This window comes from Agelaius phoeniceus, chromosome 4 (assembly GCF_051311805.1).
Source record: "Agelaius phoeniceus isolate bAgePho1 chromosome 4, bAgePho1.hap1, whole genome shotgun sequence".
In the NCBI taxonomy this organism is placed as follows: Eukaryota; Metazoa; Chordata; class Aves; order Passeriformes; family Icteridae; genus Agelaius; species Agelaius phoeniceus.
The window spans coordinates 35,419,835-35,439,338 of NC_135268.1; the positions used below are offsets into that span (position 1 = coordinate 35,419,835).

General features: G+C 40.3%; 1 protein-coding gene across 2 annotated transcripts; it reads right to left on the bottom strand.

The window, feature by feature from the left end:
* Nucleotides 1–534: 534 nt before the first annotated feature.
* On the bottom strand, nucleotides 535–17,785 carry TMEM192 (transmembrane protein 192). 2 transcript variants are annotated; one of them, XM_054632983.2, is made up of 6 exons: nucleotides 17,630–17,785; nucleotides 14,583–14,729; nucleotides 10,378–10,642; nucleotides 8,284–8,418; nucleotides 4,474–4,576; nucleotides 535–2,156 (listed from the first exon to the last, which is right to left on the bottom strand). In XM_054632983.2, exons 1-6 carry the CDS (start codon nucleotides 17,669–17,671, stop codon nucleotides 2,033–2,035), a joined length of 816 nt encoding a protein of 271 aa, XP_054488958.1. In that variant the 5' UTR covers nucleotides 17,672–17,785; the 3' UTR covers nucleotides 535–2,032. The 2 variants fall into 2 exon arrangements, with proteins under 2 accessions (XP_054488958.1, XP_054488959.1); XM_054632984.2 differs by lacking the exon at nucleotides 8,284–8,418.
* Between the last annotated feature and the right edge of the window lie 1,719 nt (nucleotides 17,786–19,504).

Sequence of the window (19,504 nt, forward strand, 5' to 3'; positions counted from 1 at the left end):
AAGATACTAAGAAAACAAGATAGAGTTGGGAGTATGATAAAGATATAAAACTGGGGCAAGGGGTGGGTGGTTGTTATCATTTGTTATCACTTGTGTACTTAGGAAAGGTAATATTTAAAGGGCAGAAGATGTACATGTGTGTGCACAGCAAGCCATACTTGCCTTTTTTTCCAGCTACCATGTTCCACAGAAAGCAACACTACTGGTTAATCCAAGGTTTACCTTGAGCAGTCAGAGAGAAGAGGAAGGTTTGAGTAATGAAGGACAAAGGAAAGCTGTTCTACCTGACTATGCAGCATCCTTCTCAATGTTGGAAAGAAACACAAGTGGCAGAGGAAGTCTGAAGCATGATGGAAAGAAACATTACTCAGAAAGGGGAATAAAACTAAACTTAAAGTTCCAAAACAAGTGTACAGCTATCCTTGTATGGCTAGTTTTACATGCCAACACTGCTGTGAGAACTTCAGCATAACAGAAAAATCTGCACAGATTGCCTGTTGGAACCAGATGTACAAGAGCTTGGAAATAACAGAATTCACACTCTTCCTTGGTTGCATTTATTGTGCATGAATTTCACAGTCACATTTTACTGCTTTTCATAGAAATGATATAAATTGATATACAGAGTCACATCAAAACCTGAGTTCTAAAAACAAATAACTTTATTCCATACATGTATACTATAAAATTCTGGCTGCATTTTCAAGAAACAACAGCTAAGAAGAACAGTCTAATGTTGGATAGCAGCAAAGCCTCCAATGCTTGTTTTCCTTTGAATGAGACAACCCCCATATTTGTTGCACACTAAACTGTCTAGGTACTTTTAAAGTTGTGCCCTAACACCAAAGTAGGATGAATTAATTTTCCTTTCTTATATTAAACTACAAGACCACTCCTCTTAAGAGTCTTCTTCCCAGTTTTGATTAGTGATTATCCTATCCCCAGAGAGGTATTGGCTTCTAAAATAATTCTTTGTCTACATTGGTAGACAAAATAGTACCCAGAAAAAAAAAGTTTCTTTCACCAGCCTTAATTCACCATAAATTAAAACCAAGAATTCTTGTTTCTTCAACTTCTAAAAGATCTTTCTGTCTTCTGCTGCTTTCCACTTCCCCACATACACCACTTCAACTTTTGAATCAAAATGCTGACTTTCTTGAAGGGCCAAAGTGAAGAGCAAGTATGTAACAAGCATTTTTGACGGCATCTTTAAAAGCATTCAACACAAGTTAGTTACCAGATCAATGGAAAAGCTCGTGCTCAAGTATTTTTGCTTTGTTAGTTCAGTTGGCAGAGTAGGAGTCTTGTTACTAACACAAACTCGTGGTAATGGGATAGTCATCAGCCCTGAGGATCCCTCTTAAGAGCTTTAAAGCCAGAATTCTGAACAATTGCTTATCACGGCATGGTTTTTGTACCATGAACTTGTATGTGACATTTACAGTTTTAGGGCACCCACCACTTTTTTATAATCCCAAGTTAGATACCAAATTTCTCCACTTACCTGACAAAGGAGAAGAGAAGACATCTAGAAAACAAGTACCTGTATTGGAAGTAATCCACCTCTATCCCTGGAAGTAAAGGGAATCAGTGACAGAACACATCTAGTCTCAGCTTCAGCAATAGAAACTGCATATACATCCCTTGGAAAGTCAGATTTTTCTAGAGAACAAATTTGTATTCCAGAAATATAAAATACTTTGGTAGCCTAAAGCTTAATGGTTACATAGCAGTACAAAATAATAGCAACAACTGGGCAAAGTTAAACCATTAACTCAGGTCCAACTTTAACTTATGAGGAATTTTAAAATCTTTGAAGCTGCAGAACTTTTTTCCAGAACTGATGATTTGAAGAGAGACAGAGTGTCCAGTTGTAATAGGTTTATAATGTATGCAGAGCTTATCCTTCCAGCTTAACTTGTACTTCAAAATGTGAAAGATGATTGAAGAGTCACATCTGTACAAACCAGTCTGGACATTACATTACTTCACATTCCCCTCCAGAGCTCCAGCAGGAGTTTCCCAAATGCTGTTAAGTTTTGATTTGCTGAGATGTTAACGCCAACAGTCTCTTGCTGAGCAGTGCATTGTGTCGCTGAAGATACTCTATTACATCTCCTTGCTTCTCAACTATCTCTTCTAAACTGGAATTTTCCCTGGAAGGAACAAAAGTAAATATGGATTTCAGTAAATGACAGCAGCCTTCTAATATGTGAAATATCAGAGCTAATTAACACATACTTGTTGTTTCCTTTAGTTTCACTTTTACTGGGATCAACTAATTTTTGAGGGAAGAGGCAATCTACAACACCAATACGTCTAACTCTATTTTGCATGAGAAGGCAGGAAGTGAAAGCCTGGCTGAACTTCATGCCATGTATACACAACTGAGTTACATATTTCCTGCTAGACAGTTACAGAGTGAGGATCTTACTGTTTGAGGAACCAAGACAGACAATATGCTAGAATTGTAGTAAGGAACGTGGGACCTTTCCCACACACATTAGGAAGCTTGTTTTGAGCAGGCATAATGTTGTTGTTCAGCTGTGGGAGACCATAAGCTGTTTAAGATAGAAATTGATTAACTTGGAGTAGCATACATTTTATGCTACTATATACAGCAATATCTGTCACATACCATGACAGCATCAGTACCAAAAAGTTGTGCTACTTCAGATCCACAACCTCGTGTACAACTACTGTCCTCCCTTAAAATATATCCAGTTTTCAGATATCTCTCATTTTAACTCAAATAGAAACACTGAAACATTTAAATAAAGCTCCCTTAATTGAGGGGGAAAAAGTAGAGAATTTTGTCAAATCAAATTAGGAATTTTTAAGATTCAGCAAGATGAAGTACCAATGCCTGAGTGTAGTCTACTCTTTCCTTACATATTTTTTCTCAGCTGACTTGAGAATCTGCCCTCCTAGTACACTTGTGAGCCTCTTAGTGCTGAGAAAGTTGTTCCTCAGCCTTACAGCGTTTTGTAGAGGAACACTGCCCATTTCATAGTTCTTAGAAAGTGTTGAGAAGGATATTGAGTGGAAGAAAGCTTAGGCCCAATTAAAAACCTACTATAGATAAACCGGGCAAAGTAAAGATCACAAGTTTTGTAAACAGAAAACTTGCAACATTAACCAGTAAGGTGCACTGCCAACTGAAGGCTCCTGATCAGTAGCTTAGGTTGCAGAGGTCATGATATTCAAAAAACATTCTTATAACAAGGTCAACTGAAGGGCTGACAGGATTCACTTTTCAATAGATGTTAACTCCCAAGGGAAAGCGAGTCAGAGTTGTATAGAGCTAAATTAAAATAACGGTTTTGCAATCAGTTCTCACAGGAAGTTTGCACTCTTTAATCAAAAATGAGCACAGTCTTTTCCTCAGCTGGTCATTGTTGCAGACACATTCCCTGGGCATTTGAGAATTTCTCAGGGGAGAAGATGAATGAGAAAGAAATGAGGTCCACCATGCAATCACCATGGTTTTTATATCAAAATGGAAGCCAGACATGGTATCAAAATTCAAGACAATTCTAAATCCTTCCTGTATCCTGGACACCTACTTCCAACTTCCATAAAAGCATGTGCATGCTGCATTTGTGATACCAGGGAAAGTCCCAAAGTATTAGTCATCTCTCATTAGTCAACCTTTCAGGAAGGCAGCACATATAGAAGCAAGTCATAGTATATTAGAAAATCTCCAATTCTTTTATAGAAATCCATGATATTTTCAATTACTAGTTTTTATTAAGTCATACCAGGCTGATTTCAGCAACTGGAAAATGATTGAGCAGGTGGCAGGTACACAAAGAACAAATGAAAAATAAGTCTCAGTGCCTGGGACAGTCTCAGTTACTGTTGGATAGCTTCTACTCTCACTGAGACCTTCTTTACTCCTTAAGTGCCCTCCACACCTTAAAAGTTCCTTCCAAAACTCAAAATGCATTTCAAATCCATTGCTAAAACCTCATGTCCAACTGCTGGCACAGAACAGAGCTGCTCAGTTTTCTTGTTTGTCTATCAACTGCCCACAATATATCTCCTTCCCTGAAAAAACTAGCTGAAGCAGCTAGGCTTCTGTAGGCCTGCTTTAAGTAACAGTGTTAAGACAACAGTATCTTTCCTTAAACCCCATATAAAATTAACTAAACTAGATTAAGCACAGCTATTTATATTAAAGATTAATGTAACCAGCCATAAATGGTCAAATCACCTCCATCCTTATGTTTGAGGATTTCTGTACCATAGTAAATTGTCATTTACCATGGAGGAAGTACAAGACTGCTGCATCTCATCTGTGCATCTAAAATGGGAGGCTTATGCATAGTTCCTTCAGAACTGTTATTCCCACATCTGGTTTAATTGACAAGTTTAAGATTGCATGGAAGTCTACAGGAAATCATGCAATTCCATTCATGTTACCTATATACCACGGCTGAACACAGCACAACATGAATACAGAATTCTTACCTGAATCCAACTTCTGAGGTAATTTGGCTAGGGTAGGCATACATCTTTTCTTCTTCAATTATGTCAGGTCTTGGCTTGGCACGATTGAAGTTGCTTACTTTCACTGCAAGAAAGCTTTATAAATTAGTTGGAAAGTGGGGAAAAAAAAAAAAAGAAGCTTTAACACCAGAGTCCAAGTTATAACAATCTGTAACAGATGATCCTAAGATTATTGTAAGATAGGAGATGGAAAGACAAAAAGACAATAATGGAATTTGAGAAATGGGACAGCAAAAGCAGACCTGAATGGGGAAGCTTGAGCATACTGCCTAACATCTGCAAAGTTTAATCTGCCACCTAAGAGAGGGTGAAACCTTAGTTGCCTTTTACAGGGTACTGATTCAGTCTCCAACTTCAGGCAAAACTAAGTAACATGCCATAAAAAATTGTAAGAAGTTTTGTACTGGTAGCTGGTTCAGAACTTACAGCTTAAGCTCTTCAATAAATACCACTTTAACTAGAGTAGCTGCAGTGAAGCAGCAGCTTGTTTGCCTGCTCAGATGAGGGCAGACTTGCTACAGAAAGCCATTGTGAACCAAGCAGCCTTGGCTATCAAACCCAGAAGTCATTCCTGGGCACCTGTGAATAAAGTTTAAGGCTAAATTTAACAGATGTATGGGTGGGAAAAGTTGTAGGCACCCTCTCCATTATTTCAAAAAGGAAGCTGAAAATATTTAAAGCCATTCAATGTCAGATACTGATTCAGAGAAAATATCAAAATATCCAGAGTATGCATTTGGGACTGTGCAGTTAGGGCTGCTTGTGAAACAATGCATCTAATGCCACAAAAACCATTACAGTGCAGCTCTGTGAGAAATCCATACTACGGTAACAGAGGAGTGTCCTTACAAGTCAGTACTGTGATGGGGTTTATTACAGGCCACCCTGCTAAAACAATGCTAAGACCCTCCAGAGGTTAACTACGAGTTAGGCTCAAAGGTTAGTTATTTCTGTGACGGTATTTCTCTACAAATAAAACCACAAAGGAATGGACGTGGAATTCTCAACATGTTATTTGTGGGAATGTTGGTCTTTTATTCAAGTGATATTAGAAGTATGTGAGAAAGTAATTAAATACATATATTTAGTAAGTCATTTAAAGCTTTACTCCCTATCCTAGCAGTAAAAAACTTAGAATAGTAAGCTGACATTTAGAGCTGTCTGCATCGTACTTCATTCCATGCACTTTTACCTCACTTGAACGATTTATATATGTCAAGTCTATTATAGGTCAATCACAGCAATTCCTTGTAGATTTCTGAATCTCTGCATCCTACAGCTATATATACACACTGCTGCATGGAGATAATTTTAAGGAAGGCAGTAGTCCTTCACAGGACATTGTCTATCATACAATTCATAAACAGGTCCAACAAGCAAGAGAAGTACCTAGAATTACAGTCAAGTATTCCTGATTTGTGAGACAGAATTATTTAACAGAATATAAGTCAGGTACATGAACCTTCTACAGATAAGCATTATGTCTCATTCTCATAATTAAATAAGTGCCTCACTATGAAGAAACAATATCTAAAACGGTGCTGCCTTCTCTCCAAAATGATACAAAACTAATACAAAAAAGGGTGGGCCAGAAGTTTTTAGTGTAAATTTAGTCTCCCCATTGTTGCTCAGCTGATACTATCTTAGCGGTATCTGCTAAGTGCTTGCCTTGAAGAGGAGAATTCTAAACCTCAGCAGACGGCTGCCCTTAAAACTATCCCATTAAAGAAGCTTCATGCTTCCACCCGTCACATACTCTGCTCTAAGAGAAAAAACTCATCTGAATATCATTATTACTACAGATTCTCAGGGTATTTTCAAAATTGTCCAGATACAGTTGTTTTGCCTCAGTACAGCCTTAACTTGATATTAAAATGTTGAAATTTTAAAAGTTGAAATTTTAAATGTTGTTTAAATGTTACCTTAAAACCCACCAGTACAGATAAGGCAGACATGCAAGCAGTCTCTCAGCTTACCTCAACAAGCATTGGTATGGAAAACAAGAAAACAAACTACACTACCCACTGGAAAAAGCAACTTAGGGTGACTGGAAGTCTTCCTCATCTTGCAGCAGGTGTAAAGTCACATAAAAATTAACCCTAGCTTTGTACAGCAAACTTTAGAGAATGAATTTTACGTTGATTTTGGGCTGCTCAAGAGATAACGCAGCTGTTGGTAGAACACACTGCCTTACTCCTTCCTAGCAATGCAACTCTTCCCCTTAGTTACAGGATTCACTGAACCCTTCTCCAAGCCTCTTTGAGCTGCAAAGCACAACACTGCACCTCACAACTTCCTTGTATATGCATCTATTTATCAACATATTAGATAGTTTTGCAAAGTTTAAAGGCAAGTGTTTTATCAAATCGTTGTAAGTTACACCAAGCCTAAAGCAGACAACCTTACAAACCAACAGTGATAGCACAAACATGGTTAATGAATTTGAAGGTCACAGGAACTGGCATAAGTACAAGTCAGGAAACAATACCCTTTTGGTGACAAATAAGCAGAAAAATAGTTTGAGAGTTTTTAGAGAAGCACAAGCTCAGACCTTACCACTATGCAGGTCATCTTTCTTGCACCTATCCTTTTTGGTCAAGGTGAGAGTCACACAATGCAGTTCTTTGAGCTCCAGGAGGCCTCAGGGCTAGAAACAGCATTTCTCTGGAATTCCTGACATTCTATTAAAGTTTTACAATTTATCTCTTATTTCCCAGTTTCCCAGGAAAGTATGCGTATGCAAAGTAGGGATGATCTCCAGCATTCTTGGAATAGTTTTCCAGCACTGCCATGATTGCTTTCCCTCATCACTGCCTTTATTCTTCCAGAGGACAGTCAGTCTATTTGAGCCATGCTGGGCCATTGAGGGGAAAGCCTGACAAGCCTGCAGCATTCAGGCTTCTGACACTTGGAAGACAAAGACATAGTTCAGGGCTGGGACCTGATTACTTGGCACATTTTTGATGCTTTTGCAGGAGAGTCAGAAGAGGTTTTATTTCCCAGATGAACAAGCTACTTGGCAGTATTTCTCTGTGTGCCATTGCATTACTATGAACACACCAAAGTTGTTTTTTTTTTAAGCAGTAATTTATCACCATTTTAGATAGTTTTGAGAAGTTTAAAGGCAAGAGTTTTATCAAGTCTTCCTAAGTTATACCAAACCTGAAGCAGACAACAGTGACAGCACAAAGCAAAGCCTCACAGTTTTATAAAGAACTACAGTGTTTAGATATGATCACAGCTTCCAAAACCCATGCATTCTTTTAAATATTCATTAGAAGGAATTCAATTTTAGTGTCAAAGAGAAACTGAAGCCTTTGGGGTGGGACCAGGGAAAGAGGAAGAGGCTGGAAAAGGCGCACAATCAGACATGTAAATCTCAGACACAGTTCTGACAAAGCCAGCTAGCTCTTACTGCTTAACAGCTTGTGGTGCATGCATTTGAGAAACACTGATAAACAGACAAACCTGTTCACGGGACACTTTTTGAATTAATTAGGCATTTATCGCCACTTCACTGGATTAACAGCTTTGAGATAACATGGAGCTTTTATTTAGCAGCCCTTGGAACCAAATCAAGCCTGACAACCTTTCCCAATTTGTTTTGGATTTGCCTTAGTTCTCCTTCTACAAGCACAGAATCGTTTTGTATTTATAATGGTAGTTAAATGCCTCAGGGTACCACAAGTGAACTACTGGTGAGGGCAAACAAACAGCTGAGTACCAGCTATAATGAATGTCACACAAGAAGGCTAAGCTTGCCTCTCTCACCTGTGTAAATCACTAAGCATGTCAGGGAACTAATCATCTCCAGGCTCAGGACTCCCAGGATAAGATACAGGTACACTCTGCTGTGATCAGGAAAGGAATGCTGCACCGACAGAATTAAGAGCAGGGCTGTATTACCTAGAAAACAAATGTTATATTTTAAAGATTTACTAATTTTATTAGCTATTGAAAATTAATTAATGCTTTCTCATGCCCAGTATCTGCATTAGGCTGCAACACTTCAGTAATGCTTTTCCATTTCATACCATGTTTGCACCTTCAGCTAATTTCCTTAACATGCAAGCTTATACCTGCTGGTAGCAAAATGAGGTTTCATTTCAGAACGTGCTTGTAATGGTAGACAATTAGGGTTTTCTTATAGATTGTTCTGATTTAAAAAACAAGAGTGGAAGAAACACACTAGAAATACCTAAAATAAGTACATGGGCCTAAAGTGTTTCTGACTTTGATGCTATTCATCTTACTCATTCTTTCAATTCCTAAGAGATCATGCAAGTCAGCTGAAAATGAGGGAGTATTTTCCTTCAAGTAGTGGATTTAAAATATATTTAAATTAGGCTAACAGAGCAAAAAAACCTAAACACCTTAACACCTTTTCAAAGCCAACTTGCATAGGCTTCCACTTGCTATTATCTTAATACTTGAACATAACTGAAAGTTTAATTGAAATTAGTACAATTAGTCAAGGAGAAAAAATACTGAGTTACAGGTCTAAAAATCTTTTCTGATACTGAGTGTGAAGTGTTTTCTTCCTTCCTGTAAAAATGTGTCAGACCAGTGTCTGGATAAAGAACTAAATTTATAAAGACCATTAATGTAACTGGGGAACTGTGCAGTTCTCTTTCCTACTGCGTCAGTCAAGTGAAGGAAGTGGTATCAGCAGTCATTACCATGGCAGGAAGCTTGCAATAATGGAAGAACTACCTTCTGAACAACAGATGATCAAAATTCTACAGCACACACCTGATTGCATCTGAACATTCATAAATGTCCAGAGTTTGTCTAGTAGGGGAGAAGTGGGCTCCATCTAAGACTGAAAGCAGGGCAAAGCATTGCCAATTACGCTGCAACAGGCAGAAATAATCCTTTTACATCATTAAGCCTCCTGTAGCCTGCTTTTGTCACTGCACTCCAAACACTTCTGCATCTTCAGAGCTCTATCTAGCGGCCAGAACCTGAAGTGTTGCACATTTATCAAGCTGACTACCTCTTTTAGAGACTGTGAGGAAAGAAAGCTAGATTCCTGTATAGAACATATTCACTTATTAATTCTGGTGAAAAAAAAGATCTACTCCAGGAGGGAAGTGGGATTATATGAGGCAAAAATACTGTAGAAGGCATTGCTCTGCCCTTTTCCACTGCTATTTGTAGGGAAAATCCCCTTAAGTTAGATGGATTTCAGATTTGCAAGTGATTTGTAGAAAAGCTTCACCAGTTAGGTGCACCAACACTTTACAGCTAAACTTGTCAGAGATGTAACTTAAAAATATAGTTAAATCACTTCTATACACAACCTTTTGTCCATAGAGAGTAGAGAAAGGTAGTCAGATACAAAGCTGAATGTTACACATCCTGTGTGAAGGTCAGAAAATTGGTTATTTCATTGAATTCAGAGAGCTGTTGGGCAACAAGCAAATCATCTGTTTCTATGTGGATTGCTGAGCTTGAAAAGAGAAGAGTAGCATACTTCCTGAAAGGACTAGAAGGCTTACCACATATCCAGCCAGACAAATGAATATGCAAATCAAATCACTAGCAGTCAAACACAGACCTTGCTGGCTGAACACTCCATGGCTGAAGACTAAACGCTAATGACTCAATGTTTTACTCAACAGTTTTACTCAACTCACAGTCGTGAGCATTTTTGCACTACAAATTGTTCCTTACAACCTGCACCTGGCAGACCAGAAAGATCAGTACAGAGGATCATCTGACTAAAGGATAATTTCTAAGTGCTCATAGGCAGGTTCATAAAACTTCATAATATAGAATACGCAATTATATATAACCTGCTCAGTCTTTTATTGTGTCAACAGCTGAAAGCTTTAGATGGAAAAAAACCCAAGTTCACTTCACCTGTGGCATGTATCAGCAGTGGAAGCCTTTTCAGATGCCTTGTTGATCGGTATATGGAGAAGTAACCTCTTCTTCTGACTCTGCTGTGGTGGTGCTGCACGTATCGTTCAAAACAGGCATGCAGAACCCACAGAACTACTTTTGCAATTATTATGACAGTCTGCACTTTAAGTGGGTGAGTGTAGTTTCCAGGGCACTTATCTTGGTTTGGATTGGGGTAAGAACAAAACATAGCTGCTAAAAATGCTAGAACAACAAAAGCAACCTGGAAGAGAAAGGAAGAGAGAAAAATCTTTAAAGTCAACATTTAGCTATATATATGAAAAAACCCCTGAAACACAAAACCAGGATTATGTAGTTAATTCATTATGCATTACTTTCTGAATTGATTTTATTAGAGTTGAGATAACATATAAAACATTAGACACTTGCTACAACCACTACATGTCACTCTGGGAACATACAGATGACTGAAATTGCTAAGTAGTAAGATTAAATTCCAGCAGGGCAAGCAGCCTCCAGCAGAACAGAGCTGGTAATTGTCACCCTTCCAAGAATTTTTACTGAATCAATTTCACTGTTCCTTGAGTCTTTGTAGTGAATTTATTTTATTTCTGGACCCTCCTTACTATGCTTTTTTACTTTAAAGAAAACTTGATTTATGCTCCTAGAAAAGAGAAATCACATCTTTTTAGACTCATTCAATTACACTGAAGAGCCTGTCCCACAGAGCAGTATTATCTTATTGGTACACTCTATATTTCCCGAAACTGACATTTCTGGAAATTGACATTTCCTAAGTGAAAATCAACACTTTCCTACAGCCACTGAAGATCATCTCCACATTGACTTTAGAAAAGTAAATCATCAGAGAAACTTAAAGTGAATTATTAGCACTGGGTAGGCATTTTTGCCAACTGGTAATCATTCCTTAGTATATTTACCATCATATTTTTCCGTTTTACCTTTTTACTTATGTCAGAAAAAACAGACAGATTGTCAGAGTGCATATATTGCCAGACTGTGTATATACTTATCCTTTCAGACTACTGCCATTATGCCATAACTTTTCCTGACTTCTAGATTCCCCTCCAAATTTTCAGCATCAGCAGTGAACATTAGCAATATTTTGCCCAATTAGAAAGCAAAGCTGAGGATGCATATTACCTGTAGTGTATGTATACACACAGGGCTTTCTTAATATTTATACAGTCTTGTCACAGAAAATATTTTCTCTACTGTGATCATTCAATGAACAAGAACAATATTATACTTTCTCATCCTGGTTCATTCTACAGAACAGAAATATTTTTAAAACAGAACTGTAAAGAAGAACAACTCCCACCAATACAGAAATAAATGGAGAGCTACTAATATACAAAACACAAAAATCAATTTATCTCAAGTCTACAAATGATTTCTAATACATTTAGCTTAAAAAAAAGTGTCAGATGTTCTGCATGCCATAACAGACAGAAGCAGCACATCAGAACTGAAGACAGATGAAAGCACCCAATTTTCCTTTGCTGCCTTGGTCTCCCTACTTAGTTCTATGAGTATTTAAGATCCCACGACCCCCTTTTAACCCTCTTGAACTTATAATTCCTATTTTTGTACTTTCCTCAAGCAACACTCTTCACAGAAATTAACTTTTCAGAACCATTTAATTACTCTTGAGACAAGCTACCCTTAGCTGGCTCAGGCTGTGACCAGAGTTAGGTAATTGGGAAGGGAGCAAGAAAGGGGAATAATTTCCACACAATTGTCAATACCTAAAAAAGACTTTACAGAGGACAGATAGAATAGAAGGTGGAAGGAAAGAAACTCAAACCAAAATAGGAGTGTACCCTACATTATCCATAAGACCATTACCTCAAATACAAATTAAATACCATATTATCTTGAGATAGGTTAAGTTGCTGGATTAAGAAGTTAAATTAAGAGGCAGGTTTATCATTTGTTTAATCTATTATTTTACCATCTTCTTTTCTTACAAAGTTAAGAATAATTCAGCTATTTTATTTGATCTGTTTGCTGTTTGGTTTGCCATTTTACAATAGTGATACAATTAGTTCTGCTCCTTCCAGGTGTTAAGAATAAATTTCAGTAAAGAAAATGGCTATGTTAAACTGATGCAAGCAGGAATGACCTGGCATTGCATCTCTACTAAACTACTACAGCAGTGTATACAAGAGGAAACAGGAAGCAGGCAATTAGAGTGGTATTTATTAAATATGTTTTGCTTGCATTGTTGGGCAGTTTAATAATAGGTGTTTCACCCCATACATATTTTTACATACAAAAAGTTATTCTTATAAAGAGTAGTATTTAAGTTCAATTTTGTGTATGTGCACACACAGAGAAGATAAAGGAAAGAAAGGATTAATATAATTAAATTATTTCTAGCCCGTATACTTCACATTGCTTTCCAGTCTCTTGATGGGAAGCCTTCAGAAAAGCAAGGCTTGGCAAAAGGAAAGGCACTCAAAAACCCAGTCCTACCACAGTCCAGCACATCCTATCCACTTTCCAGAATTGTATCTAACTAGGCAGCTGCATCACAGCAGCTATTTTGCTACCTAACTCCATTTCTTGGCACAGGAAGGTGGAGAAGAAATACTCCAAGTTACATACAAATTGCTTTAGAGATGCATTACAGCTCTCCCACATAATACCACGATGGCTTAACTTCTCTAGGACATTTACCCCTTTGGCAGGCTGTGCATCAGAACCCTGGCGTCTCTCCACATTCCACAAGATTAATGCACATTTACAGAAGCACAGGGGAAGGATATCCAATAAGCTTGTTTTGCCCATCCAGCTTTTCAGTGAGAGAGACAGTGCCACTCAAGGTAGCAACTACAATGCTGTTTTGCCAACAGAAAAGGATACTTCTCCATTTTGCTCCAAGGACCAACTGGTCACTGAAGCAGGTTCAGCAGCAAGACTTAACCTGTGAAAATACATGTGGACAGATGCCACAGAAGTTTTCCCATTTCACCTAACCACCTTCTCTCCATTTACAGGAGAGAGGGAAAAGTAGGAGGATAACAAGCAGCAGTTTCCTAGGATCTGGGTGACTGACATTTGGCTGCATTAGTTATGGTAGTAGGAGGAGCATTTCTTGATACTACTACAAGGCCCACAAAACAGCTACTCTTAAAATTAGAAGGCTAAAGCACATTGAACAACTGCTCAAAGAGAGACCTTAGAGGCTGGTATGTGCTTTCAAAGTCCTGGCAGAGATCATGTTTTCAAGAGCACTGGGCATTGCATTTTGTGTTTGAGATCTAATGAAGCTGTAAAACCGCTTGTGTCACTGGTACTATAGAATTATAGAATCTAGGTCAGAAAAAACACTTAAGATCACCAAGTCCACCCTTTACTTAAAACTACCATGTCCACCACTAACCCATGTCCCTAAAACACATGAAAGTGACATTTCAGCCAGATCTTATGCTCAGAGCTCTTCAGCCTTCCTTCTTCATATCTGGTCGCCACACACTCACAAGGAACAACAAGCTTCTTCAGCTTATCAAGGAAAAACTCATTACTAGGCAGGACTCTGCTTCTGTCTACCAGCCTCCATAAATGCCTAGATACTGTTCAGTATCTATTTATGCTTTTTGCTCTTAACCTCCAGAAGTGAGAGCATGAAGTAACATTTGGATTACTTTCTTTCTCCATCCACTACTATCCAACACCCCCTAACCAAGTCCAGCTTTAATTGTTTAGTTACCTTCTCTCTGAAATTAGGTTTGCTCTCAGAAGGCACAGCATGAAAATTATCTCAGCCCTCTATAACTAGCATAGCAATTCAATATATTATTTTTAAATAACATTATTTTAAAATTACAATAATATTGTAATTTAATATTATTTTTAAATTACAAATGGCAATAATATAATTTTTAAATTACATTTCCAACAGCATAGAAGAGCTACTATTTAAAATGCCCTTCCTCCTAACAAGACGTATCACAGCACCAACAGCAAGGCAGCAACAACAACAAGAAGGCAGAATGTATTTAATAGCATATACACTATCAAAATTGATTGGCAAAGTGGACCTCATTGGTTTGGAAGAACAGCCAGTGTATGCAATTCACTGTTATATCATCAGAATTCTGTCACATGAACAGTGGATTCTGAAGGATTCAGAAGAGAGATAGCAAGTATCTTAGTATCATGCTTCTTAAACTTACATGTATTAACAACAGGAAATTGGCAAGGAGAACTGCTGGGATAGCATGAAATCTTGGCCTCAACTGGGAATGCAATGTATGAGATGAAATGAGTGGTGCATCCAGTAGAGGATCATCTTCCAAACTCTGTGTTATTTCCAAGGAGCCCTGGAACAGAAGGGGAAGGCAAACAATAGCAACAGGTAAGCTCTAAAAGTAAAGTACAAAGGTTCAGGAATTTCCTCTTAGCAAATCAAGCCTTGAGGGGGAAAAACCCCACTAGGTTAAAATCTCCAAAAAGCTCTTACACTCCAGGTAAACTCTCATCCCATCTTTATGTGAGAACTCACATCCCTGAGGAATTCAACACTAATCTACTTTCTAGTATCACACTTAGCCTTCAGGAACTTCAGTTTTTAAAATGTATTACAAGTACCTGAGCTTCAACCCTGAGATGTCAGAAGCATCAGTATACTGATGGGGAAAAGGTGACAAAGTCTCTCTCACATGCTTTATACAGGTACTGCAAAACTCTTTGTTGTCCTTACTTTTGTCTGACTACAGTTGGAGGCAACAACAAAGTTGCAGTGTAACAGTAACAGTTTTGAGTATTCAGCCTCTGATCCTACTGACATGCCCAAACACCTGCAGCAGTAACTAGAGCTGAAGTCAGGCAGGAAAGAAGCAGCAGCTCACAGAGGGAAGAAGGTGCTACCAAGTGCTGAGCAAGACATTCTCACCTACACTAGAGAGAATGCAGCCTGCCTGTGCCATGTTGGAGCCAAGCATTAGTTCTTTGACTTCACAATCAGCTCAAATATAGTGTCTTTTACTAAGCAGAAGGTAAAACTAAGTATGAGTGGAGGGATAAACTTTGGACAAAGAACTTGCCCCACAGCTAATCATCCCTCCTCCTTTCAGGCCAGGACAAGGTCATTCAATACATATTAAGTGGAACATACACGAGGTACTATGATGGCCAAAACTGATAGAGTTTCTCCCTAAGCATCCTGTTACATCCCTTGCCTCAGAAGATAAAACAGCTCAAGATTTCCACTCAAGTTTTGACTGCTGTTCTTCATAATACCAACCACAGCCCAGAACAAGAAGACAAGGGCAAACCCTATCCCACTCCAGACTTCTGATGTGCCATGTTTCACCAGGCCATTTACTGATTTATAAACTGAGGACTTTTCTATAAACTGAGGACCCTCTGCCATGAGAAAAAGCAGCATAAGCCTCAAGACAAATGAAACATGCCATCCTTCTAGACACTAGCATGGGAAGAGAGGGATTACACCTAGGTTTATACCTCATGTCAATGAGGAAAATGTGATTGTCTCCTCAGAGTTATTTCACCTGCAGACAACTGCCTACAGTGAAGGAAATCGTCATCAAGAGTTATTTCAGTCAACAATCAGTTTTATTTTAGAACTGTGAACACTACACCTGCCCTGCCACAGAGGAGTGTGAACAGACCAGCCTCAGCTATTTAACACCTTTTAATTAGCCCAGTCTTTGACTGAAAATGACCCCTACTAAAATACCTGCCTGGTAAAATGACCTTTTACTGCACACCTAAATGTTTACAAATGGCACTCCTCTTATGGCACAGATATAAAATCCAGAAGTATGAGAGCAAAGATGCCTTCTAGCCCTCCTTTGCCTATTTTCACAAGCCAGGTGTAACTTCAAACTCTGAGAGCAAGGACCAACACTCCAGCAGCCAAGGCATCTCAACTAATTCTTTAGATCTCACATCAGTAAAAAATCAATTACGATGAGAGTGGAGAGACACTGGAACAGTTGCCTGGTGAAGCTAAGATGGCCCATTCCTAGAAGTGTTCAAGGCCAAGCAGGGGCTTTGAACAAGCTGGTCTAGTGGAAAGTGTCCCTGCCCATGGCAGGGGGGGTTGGAAATAGATCTTTAAAGAACCTTCAACCCAAACCATTTTATGATCACAGAATCAATAGTGGGGTTAACAGCTCGCATCTCCCACAAACTCAGCAATTCTTCTTAGGACAATAACCTTTGTCTCATGGGAACAAACGATTCACCACCTCTGCATTTCACCATTCCCTCATTTCCATGACGGATCAGGGCACTCCTTCACAGACAAAGCTTTATCAGAGCTTTGACCATGCTACTTTCTCACAAGACTGGCTACAATCCATCTTTGTATCCTAAAATACAGCTAGTATTAGGAAGCACTAGATTACATAATCTATTCAAAAAGATTTTATTACAGACAACATGGAGAGGAGGGGAATTAAACCATGGAACATGATGATCCCATGCAGTCAATATGATATAAAGAAAATCCAGTAAGTGTCCTTCCTTACTGGAGGAAACACTGGTTTTATTTCATTAAGATGAGCTAAAGCCACAGTTATCAAAAGCCAAAATGCCTTAAATCCAGACTTGCTTGGCACGGCTGCTGAGTACAGGTTAAAGCTTTGGCCTCCTGGCTCCCTGATCCACTTCCAGCATGTGACCGCTTCCACAGCAGCCCAGCGCCAGCAGGAGGAGGGCAGGCAGGAACAAGCCACAGCCAGCAAGCCTTGCCCACGCAGGCTTCCAGCTGGGGCGGGGACAAACATTCAAACAAACACAGAAACGCCGTGGTCATGCCAGCCAACAACACATAATCCAGAGATGGCACAGACAGGATCCGCCTGTGGAAAAATAACCCAGAAAACCTGAAGGAGCCACACGAGCAGCCCCGATTAGAGGCTAAAAACCTCGATTAAAAACAAGCTCAGGCCCAACTGCCTCGGGGATATTTCAAGCCCGGCTGGGGAGGCGCAGCGCGGGGAGCGAGGGGCCGCGGCGGCCTCCGCCCTCCGGACAGGGCTCCTGGGGACACGCCTGGGCCGGCGGGCGGCCCCGGAAGAAACAGATAAAGCCTCGGGCTCCCGGACGGAAAACAGCCAGGAGGAGGCGGAAGGAAGAGACGGCACGGAACACAAGGCGCTCGCCCGGCGGTGCCCACCCTCAGCGGCAGCCCGGCCGCTCACCCGGGCGGGGTACCCGCGGCCGCGGCCCCACTCCCGCCCGCCGCGCTCACGTTGTCCAGGTCCTGCCGCCGCCTCCCCGCCGTCAGCGCCATGGCTGCCTCCCACCACAGCCGCCCCGGCGGTGTTTAATGGGCGCCCCCGGTGCGGCCCTGCCGCCACGGGCCGGCCACGGGCAGCGCCGCCGCCCCGCCCCGCCAGCAGCGCCGCTGGCCGCCATTGGGCCCGCGCCGCGCCAGCACCGCCCCAGGGCGCGGCCCGGCCGGCGGAGGGGCTGGGGCCGGGTCTGGGGCTCGGGCTGAGGTCTCGGCCCGCCGCTCCGGTACAGGCCCGTGCCCCCAGCCCGCCCTGGGGTGCGGCGCTGCCCCGTGGCCGTGCTCGCTGCAGTTCTCTCTCAGCCCGCGCCTGAATTCCAAACGGAGACCACTTAGAGCAGGCTCCGGGCTGGTGTCCCTGCGGGGCCGCGGCTCGGGAGGCAGCGCTGGGAGGGGAAAGTGCCCCAGTAGCAGGTGGTTGGCCAAAGTGTGGGGTAAAGGCAGCGCAGTGCTGGCGCCAGCTTGCAGTGAAGAGTGTTTTCTCACCTCCGATTGGTCTTGCGGGAAAGCATGGAGCTTATGCAGCTAGTTACTGTTTCCAGTGGATCTGGTTGCCCCTTCGGATCACGAAAAGTTTTAGCATTCATGAGGCACTTTATACATTTTCTAAGTTATTTTTGGCCCTGTTGTATATTTTGAGAAGAAACACATTTTCTTTAAAACGTGTGCTTGGTAATTTCATTTTCTAATCCTTTGTGATCACACTGAGACAGACTGTGGCCACTGACAGTGTCCAGGCTACTCCCTTATGGATCTCTGTCTTATTGGCATTGACAGCCTTGTGTATTCTGCATACTCCTCAACCACTTAGTTATGCTTCAGTTATTATTTGGTAATTTTTGCTAGCCTCTCTGAAATGAGAAGGATTAGAATGACACACTGTTCAAGCATGTGCAAAGTATGAATTTCCAAAGTATCATATTTGTTATCTGTTATGTGCTCCCTTCCTCTGCTAACGTTTCTTAACCTTCTGTTTGTTCTTTATGAACGTCCATTAAGCTTCAGTTAATGCTAGTGAGGTCTCTGAAACAGTATCAAAGCTGTTGGAGGGGTCTGAAAGACAAGCAAGATTGTATCCTCTCCAGGTTGTAATTGTTCTATGTGTACGATTCAAGAGAAGCCAGGACTGTCACCCTGAACAGCTGCAGTGGCTCTATCTCTCTTGAAAGCATGTTGAAGTGCCAAGGGGTGAAAACTGCTCTTGAGGTATGAGCTTCTTCAGAGAAGAAGTTCCAAGTTTTTTATCTCAGTTTCTGTGACTTTTCCTGGCTTTTTCTAGAAAAAAATTCTCAACTGAAACCTCCCACCTGGAGCATTTACATTCATCACTTGCATTCATTTGTTCTTGTTTAATACAGATACACACATTTAATGAACTGGACAACTATCTTAAATTAAAAAGAAGCTTTAAACTTGCTGGTTTGACTCAGATAAAGTCCAGCTCCTGTGATAAGGGCATGCTCTGTTCCAGTTTATCAGCCTAAATGTTCCTTTTCCCTCCTCCTTATTGTGCTTCCTCTTTTTTTTTGCATTCCTGACAAGAACCCAGATCCTACTGATCAGCAAGCAAAAGTTTTCAGTGACAGTGAAGTGAGGCCACAATTTGCATACATATATGTAGTGTGTGTAAGACATGCCATTAGACAAGTGTTTAAGATAAAATCAAAAGAACTAATTCTTCTATTCTTCCAGCTGTAATTTTAAAATCCTAATTCCCCAGTAAGTTTACATTTATTATCACTCATTTGAATAGCTATAACTTTATATATAATTGCAAACATTGTTTATACTGGATGGGAAATGAAGAGTTCTCAATGGACTATTGAAGAGTGC